Genomic DNA, 9,012 nt, shown 5'->3' on the forward strand with positions numbered 1-9,012 from the left:
ACAAACATAACAATTATAAAAATCAGTAAGGTGAATTAAAATTTCGAGCTCAGATCTCGATCATGTTCGAAAGATAAACTTCCTTCCGTGATTGCAAATTGTAATTCCTCGCCTTGAGCAAATAAATAAAGACACCAAGCAAGCATTTTCAAAAAAATATTAGACAAGCTTTGTTACGTGTGACGGGAAAATATTACTTACGTTGATAAAAAATACATTTGGTGCTATTTTGATTCATGAAAAGGTTGTTTGTACTCGGTAGTCACGCAACATTTGGCACATTTTTTAAACAGGTGTGTAAACAAGTCACCAACCAATATCATAATTTCCTTTAACTCGCGGTCCCTGGGATTTGTACGTAGTCCGACCTAACACTTGGCTTGCAAAGAAAAAAATGGACAAAAAAAACATTTTGATGATAGCGATTTAGGCTAACAGCCCTCCACTATCGAATGGTCTTTGCGAGCATGCGAGCACAACGTTTTTCTTTGCGAGCACGAGCATTATCAAAAGTTAGCCTTACGAGCAACGAGCACTTGCCAAAAATCTACCTCCACTTAAAAACCGAGCATGTGAGCACGGTAAATAATATGCAAGCACGAACAAACGAGCACCCACTAGAATTTTTCGAGTGTTTCGAGCAGAAGCCTAACTTTACGAGCACTGAAGGACCGTTGATGACCCCTTCCACTTAGCAGTAGACGTTTACTCGGCTCGAAATTCTCCTCTGATGTAACTATGATGCTCAAAACTCTACTAAGATAAAGGTCTTCCGCTCAACATTTCTGCTCAGACGGCTACTCAGTCTGCTCACATCCTAGTATTCTGCTCGGTAAAATAGCAACTTGAATGATTGAACTTGAATGGACCTCATAAGCGAAATGTCAGTTAGAGCTATTCTATTTTTACTCTTTACGACATACTATGTTGCTTTTTTGATGATCTCATGCGTAATGCCGCAGGCTGGTTTTTATTTCTTCCGCATCTATTACAATAATTATTTTTCGTTCATTATTTGGGATTTTATTTTATTATCTTGCTTAACTAGTGTTGTAATTAAAGAACTATTGCTTATATATTCTGCTCGAAAATTCTGCTGGTATAATGTTCTGGGGTGTATGTGGTGAACGGTGGGGGGGTGGGGGTGGTGGTGGGGGGGGGGGTGATCATTTAAGATTGACGGGGGTGATTGTCGTAGGTAGAGGCTCAAAATTGTAGCTTTATTATAATTAATGCGTATGGTGCTTAAATAAAAATTGATAAAAATAAAAACAGTATCGTGGCGCCGTTTAGGCTATATCTAAGGACTAAAAAAATCGATGACGAAAACTTCTTCTCGCTTTAGAATTGACACTTTTTAGGAGAAAAATTTCGCTACGAACACAAAACAACATTTTGGTACATTTAATGAGTTCAATCAAAACTTTTCGACAATCAACCCCGTCACTTGTATATGATGATGATAAAGGTACTTATTTAGCGCATTTACAAAGCTCAATGCGCTTCATTTGTTCCACCTCCCTCTTCGGGCTTAATGCTCGCTACCGCAAACGGCCAAAATGAGCCTATTCCGTTTGAAATCCTGCCGGCAGAATTTGTCATGATTTGTTCAAGTCTAGTCGATATTCATTGTTTATTTTTCTTTTACAAGTATTTGTCATTCTCCTTGACTAAAACCACCAACTCTCATTCAAGAATTGTATGTTTGTGGCATCTGTTTCTCTTGATCAAAGACAAGCGAATTTGAAGAGGACTGAAAAAGTAAAGAATCCGTTCTCTTACCTTTCTTCGGCTTGTCCTTCTTTTTCGTCTTGGATGGCAACAAGGCTGAAGAATTTTTAGCGTCTTTTGAACTCATTTTATCAACAACTTGCGGGTTTAAAACCGACTGTTCGTTTCGTGAGGATGCGTGATCACGCGAGAGTAACGGGGGTGAAATTTACAAACTCTTGGTATGAGCTTCCGCAAACACAGCCTGTCGAAACTGCAAATTACAAGTTAAAATTGACTTTTAAAAGCATTCCATGCACCCAGAAGCCGTTGCATGGTTACTGACTGCGGACGTGGGGGAGCGGAGAGGGAGAGAAGGGGAAAAGGATGAAATATACAAGTAAATGGAGCTAGAAAACATTATGACACCTATAAAAAGCAATATTTTTCTCTCGAAAAGCTTATTCCTTCATATGAAATTCAATGATAAAATCGAACTACATTTCAGAATCATCATGACACCACACCATTTTTAGTTCAATTTCAAAGAAATTAGAATAAACTGTCAAAAATAGTCTGCTGCAGATAAACAAAATAAATCATAACTACGAAGCGTTGAATGGAAATATCGAGGATCACTCAACTGGCTCGAACATTTGAAAATTCTGATTTTTTTGCATTAAGAAAACTTTTAAATGGCTATCTTCGAAAATATTATTCCAACTTCTATAAAAAATAATATTTTTTGAGAAATTTGTAATGCGAATTTTGCCTCATTAATTCTGCATAAATTGTAGTGAAAATTGGCCAACTTTTATTCGTTTGACTGATGAAGCACTTACAAAGTTTAGGAAACAAGATTTATTGTGAATAAAATTGTTCCCTATTACGCTTTCTAGCCTGAAAGTTGCCTGCTGTAGTTTTAAGGGTTTCAGCTCTATTTGAGTAATTGCTATCTCAAGCTTTATGTGAAAATGCAAAAATTTAAGCAACCGTGACTTCAGAAGTCTTAAATGCATCTTGATTTGCAAGCTCATTTCCAGGGCCTCTCTCTTTTTCTCCCTTGTATAAAGAGGATGCTTGGTTTGACTGGATGTCAAGTCAAAATGAACACGGCTTTGGTAAAGTATTATCCTTATAACTAAGAATGTGAAGAGAAAATCTTGGCAATTGAGACTCGCACTTGCAGGTCGCGATCCACTGTTGTCAAATTTGCATAAGGAAACTCCATTCTTTAGCAGTAATCCGTTTCCCTGATCGGGATGAATAACTTCCATATTTAGAAGCTAATATTCACCAAAGGAACGACACAAAACAAAGAATCATGGCATTATTTAATATGCTGTTAAACCAACTTTATTTTGCACTTTTAATCTTCTTACATGAAACGGAACAAGATTACGGTCAAAATCTCCGTTTATACGTCTTCGCATGACTGATAGTACATTTTATAACTTTCTGCGTGACATCTCGTGTCACGCGCATCTTCTGACATCACCGAATGCATTTTGGGATAAGGGGAGCCCCCTTGGTTATAAACACGTGCCAGCAGACTTGTCTGTCGGGTATGTGAGAGAAAGTTGGAAACTCTCTTAGCTACTTCAAGCCACTTTACCGAAAGAATGGGAAGTACGTCGATTTCAGAATATAGAAAATTTATATTTTCTCTGTGTAGAGAACTTTCGAGCACAAATTTGGATTCAATGAAGTTTTTATGCCGAGACATTCTGACGACCCAAGAACTTGAAGGCATCGGAGAAAGCGCGACGAATTTAGTTGTGCTCCTTGAGCAAAGGAAAGAACTTGAAAGCGACAACTTCGATCTGTTGAAAGATCTACTTACACAGATAAAGCGAGAGGATTTGGTGAGGAAATTGAAGGATTTTGGAACTAAACAGCACAGAGGAACGGTGCGTGTCAAAGACAATAAGAATAAACCGAAGATTGTTTTGAACAACAATTTTGAAGATTATGTTACAGACGGCGCCAAATTACCCACTACCTTGCCTAGCAGTAATATTGAGGATAGTCAACAATTTACTAAACGTGGTGAGTTTTATATTATGGTTATTTTATGTTATCAAAGCATCTGATTCTCAAAAGTTGCGTGCGTAAGCACTATGTACTATTTATTGCACGTTGGCCATGTGCCATTGTCGTTTTGTGATGTCACGGTCACTCACGTCAAGCGCTAGGTCACGCTCGATTACCGCCAACCTCTTGCGCTAATTCGAAATTTGTTTTTTGAACCTAAATGGTCTTTAATGACAAGAAGTCGAAAACAAGTCGATAACGTTTGGTTTCTTTTAAAATTTTATAACTTTAGCCTTGTAAATAATATTTTTATTTCGATTATACTTTAGAAGAAAGCTCAAAAAGGCTAGTTATGCCAAGCCTCCCACGCAGTCGCTCTTAGGAGTGTAACCCCACCCCCCCTAAGAACGACTGCGTGGGAGGCTAACAGTAGCACAATAAATCTACTTCTAGCTAAATAAATTCTGCAGAGAATTTTAAATGTATAAAGGACAGACAGGGGCCGGGGAAACAATGTTCTAGCAAATAAACAGCAAACAAAACGAAAGTGATTTCCAGTCCGTATTGCGCAGTTCGGGTTTTTTTTTTTTTTTTTTTTTTTTTTTTTTGTTTTTTTTTTTTTTTTTTTTTTTTTTTTTTCCCTTTTTTTTTTTTTTTTTTTTTTTTTCTTTTTATTTTTTTTTTTTTTTTTTTTTTTTTTTTGTTCTTTCTTAATAATAAAAAATTTTTTTTTTTTTTTTTTTTTTTTTTTTTTTCCCTATAAATCCCCCGAGTTCGCCGGACGTCTTACGTTAATGGTTTCTGCCACAATGGTTGTACTTCACGGGTTATTTTGATAAGAAAATGTAACGAAAACTGTTAATCCAGGTGATACCGATAAAAATAGCCCTATTCTTAGAAAGTATTGCTATTAACAATAACATAAATGTGGTACTGTCGTAACAGTAATAAACATTAATGTGGTACTGTCGTATCAAATGAGATCGTTCAGTGTGGAGTTCATTTTTATTTTCAAGTAGCTTAGTGACGGGTGTTCTTACATACATACATACTTTATTTAATAAGTAGGTCTAAAATACAGGCAGCTAAAAGTATGTGGACCTATATAAAATTTTAAATAAAAATTAAAAAAAAATATAATAAAAAACCAAAAAAAAAAAAAAAATATTCTTGACAGTTGACAAATTATGACTCTCTCGATTTTAGTTATGGATGGTTGTATTATTAAAGCTACTGGCACCGCGATCAGGCTATTCATAGTCCTAACCTGGTGAAAGAGACTTAACTTTATTATTAGAATTCTCATGCAGGGTTGTAACACCCCGGGTGTAACACATAAAATACTTAAAAAAGAAGCCAAATCAATTAAGACGAATTCTGCTGAGAGTTCAAGCAATAAGTGCATACATTAATTAGTTACCAAAGGTCAACTCATAGCACGGTAACATTTTGTTTCCTGTTTAAAACATCTCACTGTAGTGAACTGACGTTAAACGCCGGTTTTAACTGAAATAGTGATATGTATGCAGGGGTTCACACCCATATCAAGATTTCTCAGATTGGACGATGAGAGTTTTATGCTATCCGCCACTCATGACTTGTGTTCTTTCCTTTTCTAGAAGCCCAAGTCATGTTACGGGACGTCAATGCCGGGATATATGAAAAGCTTGGCTTCTTGTTAAATCCTGCGTCGTTGAGGGGCTCATGGATACATCTGGCTGGAAAGCTAGGCTATACCAACGCCCATGTAGCCAATTTTAAATTACAGCCCACAAACAGCACCCAAATGCTGCTGGAGGACTGGGCCCAGCAAGTTGACGCCACTGTGTTAAAGTTGTACCAGGCTGTCAAGGCAATCGGACGAGAAGATGCTGCGGGAGAACTGGAATCTATTTTAGTTCCCTTGTGTACTGCTGTGTAAGAGGTAACTAGTGGAACTAACAAACTGACCAAATGGCTTTAACGAATAGTAGTGCTGTGGGCTGAGATAAAGCCTGAGACAAAAGGCTGAGCCCACGGTAGTCATTTTGTGGTCCAAGGCGTTGCCAAGAAACACAAAGTGTAAAAGAAGACAAGAAAAAGGAAGCCAAGCTAAGCTTTATGCCGGCGAGATGTAAATATACCCCAAATTAAAGGGACTGTGTCACGGCTGGGTTAAGTTTATTTTATTAAGTTTTGCCACGATACAACATTTTACCTTGATAATGATGTTAGTTACATCGAAACGTCCGCGCGAAACTATTTACATAACGATGCAGCAAATGTCTATTATTTTCCACAAACTAATTTATATTCACACCACGATACTTAACAAATCGACCACATTTTTCCATGGTCTACACTCTTATAGACAATAGAAATGACGTCAGAAAATGTTCATAACTCAAGTGGAACCACGAGCCGTAAGGTGAGTGGTTTCACTGCAAAGTTTTGGACATTTTATGGCGTCATTTCTATGGTCTATAAGAGCGTAGACCATGGCAAAATGTGGTCGATTTGTTTTATACCATAACAAACTTGAACAAGTATTTATCAAATGCCTGACCGTGAAGAAACTTTGCCGGGGGAACGTAAAGATTCCCGACACGGAAAAACGGTAATGACTCAAAAGAAGATAAACAAGAATTCAAAGAATAACAATTTTAATTACCTTTTATTCTCTCGTTGAGTGTGTGCCTATCGCTAGAAGCGAGCAACTGATGATTTTTCTTTCTGGAGATCTTGTTAGCGCTCGTTCACTGAACGTCAACAGTTCGCTGAGTCCGCTACCGATTCGCTAGCACCGTTCTTCTCAGTCAGTTAGACAAAAACTTCAAAAGCCTGTTAAATTTTCTTTCGACAGATCACTTGAGTAGAAGTCTAATCCTGAATTCCGAAAACAAATGCGTACTTGATTCAAACAAAACACGATGAAATTCGCTTTCATTCACGGAGACCAAACTTACACATCTTTTAGCCCGCGCGTGTGCGTGGCGTGATCTGACGTCACTTTCATGGTCTATACTCTCATCGACCATAACTTTGGACCAATCGACGTGCGACAATTCTCTCGGTTATGGTATAAAACATTTTACCTTGATAATGATGTTAGTTACATCGAAACGTCCGCGCGAAACTACTTACATAACGATGCAGAAAATGTCTATTATTTTCCACAAACTAATTTATACCTACGCACACCACGATACAACATTTTACCTTGATAATGATGTTAGTTACATCGAAACGTCCGCGCGAAACTATTTACATAACGATGCAGCAAATGTCTATTATTTTCCACAAACTAATTTGCCAAATATGTACTCGTTATGTATGTCTCCCGGACGAACGTGCAGCCTAACAGTATTCCAAAAACCCGTATCGCAATCCGTTTCAATCTTCTTCACTTTTGGCCAACCGTACCTTCTTCTGTATTTGCTGTGTCTTCGAAATGTTCCTTCACTGTTTTATGCGGTTATTTTATATTTCACTGAATTCGATAGCTTCCCATGTCTAAATTGGGCTAAATTCCGTGACACAGTTCCTTTAACCCTTAGCCTGCGAGCAGGCTCACCTTGGGGCACGCGCGAGTGGCGAGCCTAGCGATAAGGCGGGGAGTGGCGAGCGTAGCGATGAGGCGGCTGACGCAGCTAGCTGTCGCGGCTACGCCGCTCACGTGTAACTCTCGTGCGTGCCCCATGCAAGGTGAGCCTGCTCGCAGGCTATTTAAGCCTACCAAGAAAGACAATTGGCAATTGGCAGGTGTACGTGCTGTACATATAATACAGTCAAACCTATTTTAGACTTATATTTAGCAGTCACCCTCGGAAAATGGGCAACAGACCGGACCGAAATTTACCACATTATATGGCAAAATTGAACCAGAATGTGAAATTGTTCACACGATCTTCATTTATTGTTAACAACAACAGTAACGCAAAATAAGTTAAATAAGAATTAAGTAATTTTCATGGAAGTTCGTGCATGTAGCATTTTCTTTGAATGCTGTTCGTAAGGCAAGTGTCTCTGTTCTGTCTAAGCCACATTATCAACAGTTTTATCAGTTATCACATTCAACGTGAAACAAAAAATAATTGTGCTTGTCTTAGATTTAGGACCACTTAGGAACTTACTAGCTTGATTTTGTGAAACCTGACATGCTTTGCTTATCGTCTGGTCAAAAATCTTAGGTGACCTTTAAACAGAGGTGAATTCGAAAAACTAGTGGTAATTACATGGGGAGTCTAAACGATGACCGCTTTCGGTAAAGTTTACGATAAATATAGGGAACGATTTCCGGGAATTTGATAAGTGACCGCCGTAAGGGCATTTTTATTTGGAAGCTGGACTGTTGTCAGGTCTAGATTTTGTATTCGTTGTTGTTCATTGGTGTTTATTTATTTGTATATATTTACGATCATTGCCTTTATAATTACCATATGCTTTTGCAATGGTGTAACGATTTATGGTCATGCAATTAAAACTTGTTGTTGTTATTGGAGGTAAAACAACCTTTTAGCTAATTTCGGTATACCACTGATTAAATGAAATGTCTTGAAGATGGAGTAGCTTTGTTCAGGAGTTTACACTGGTGAATGTAAAGCTAGATGAAGGCCTAAGAATTAGCCGAAACGTCTTTCAATATCCAACAGAATAATCAAGTCAGTGCCAAACCAAGGGTCAACCAAGTCTACACATTTTAACAATTTGTAAAACCATGTGAGTCAAAACTGAATAAAACAACTGATCGCGATTTAAAGATATTTTTTTAACAAAAGTGTTGTTCCAGAAAATATCCAAACCCCTCCAACGGAAAGTTTTTTGCTTTGAATCCCCCACCCTTCTGGAACTTCCAGATAAGCCCCATACTTTCCTTTAAATTCTTGGATTTTGAGACCCCCACCCCCTCGGGACTTCCAATGACTTTCTGTGGGGTGGTTATGGATATTTAATTTGTGGCACTACACAATGCAAATGGAAAAGTTATAATAAAACAAAACAAATTAGATAATTTTAAAATATTTTTGTATAAATAGGCTATGAAATGAAATTTGGAAAAATAAAACTATTTTTTTAAAACAAAATATTGTATGTGTACGGTTAGATCGATCTGAAACGATAAATTATGTTATTATTAGTCCCTCAGCTAAGCTATACGATACCGTATTTCCTTGATTTGAGCAAGAAGTTAAAAACAAAAAACAGATATCGAGCTCTTTTTAGGAGCCAATTATACCAAAAGAAACCCAGAGTTAACACTCTTTTTTAAGTGATGACTATCACTTAATG

At 37.5% G+C, this 9,012-nt stretch overlaps 2 protein-coding genes across 3 annotated transcripts in view; one reads left to right on the forward strand and one right to left on the reverse strand.

Annotated features, from left to right (window-relative positions):
- Positions 1–1,922, reverse strand: part of LOC144653837 (uncharacterized) — a 37,621-nt gene extending 35,699 nt beyond the window's left edge. For both annotated transcript variants that reach the window (XM_078513941.1, XM_078513940.1), the window contains exon 1: positions 1,783–1,922. In XM_078513941.1, coding sequence (XP_078370067.1) covers positions 1,783–1,858 — 76 coding nt within the window. In that variant the 5' untranslated portion in view covers positions 1,859–1,922. The remainder of the gene's footprint in view (positions 1–1,782) is intronic.
- Positions 1,923–2,557: 635 nt separating this feature from the next.
- Positions 2,558–8,798, forward strand: LOC144653907 (uncharacterized). The gene is made up of 2 exons (XM_078514048.1): positions 2,558–3,759; positions 5,364–8,798. Exons 1-2 carry the CDS (start codon positions 3,333–3,335, stop codon positions 5,663–5,665), a joined length of 729 nt encoding a protein of 242 aa, XP_078370174.1. The 5' UTR covers positions 2,558–3,332; the 3' UTR covers positions 5,666–8,798.
- Positions 8,799–9,012: the final 214 nt, after the last annotated feature.

The sequence above is a fragment of the Oculina patagonica genome, chromosome 5 (genome assembly GCF_052425735.1).
Source record: "Oculina patagonica isolate OP01 chromosome 5, crgOcupat, whole genome shotgun sequence".
NCBI lineage: Eukaryota > Metazoa > Cnidaria > Anthozoa > Scleractinia > Oculinidae > Oculina > Oculina patagonica.

What these genes read in the sequence shown, in the direction of transcription:
- LOC144653907 (XM_078514048.1), top strand. Translation starts at nt 3,333, where the DNA reads ATGGGAAGTACGTCGATTTCAGAATATAGAAAATTTATATTTTCTCTG. An exon ending in TCAACAATTTACTAAACGTG is followed by an intron (nt 3,760 to 5,363) that starts GTGAGTTTTATA and finishes TTCCTTTTCTAG; the next exon opens with AAGCCCAAGTCATGTTACGG.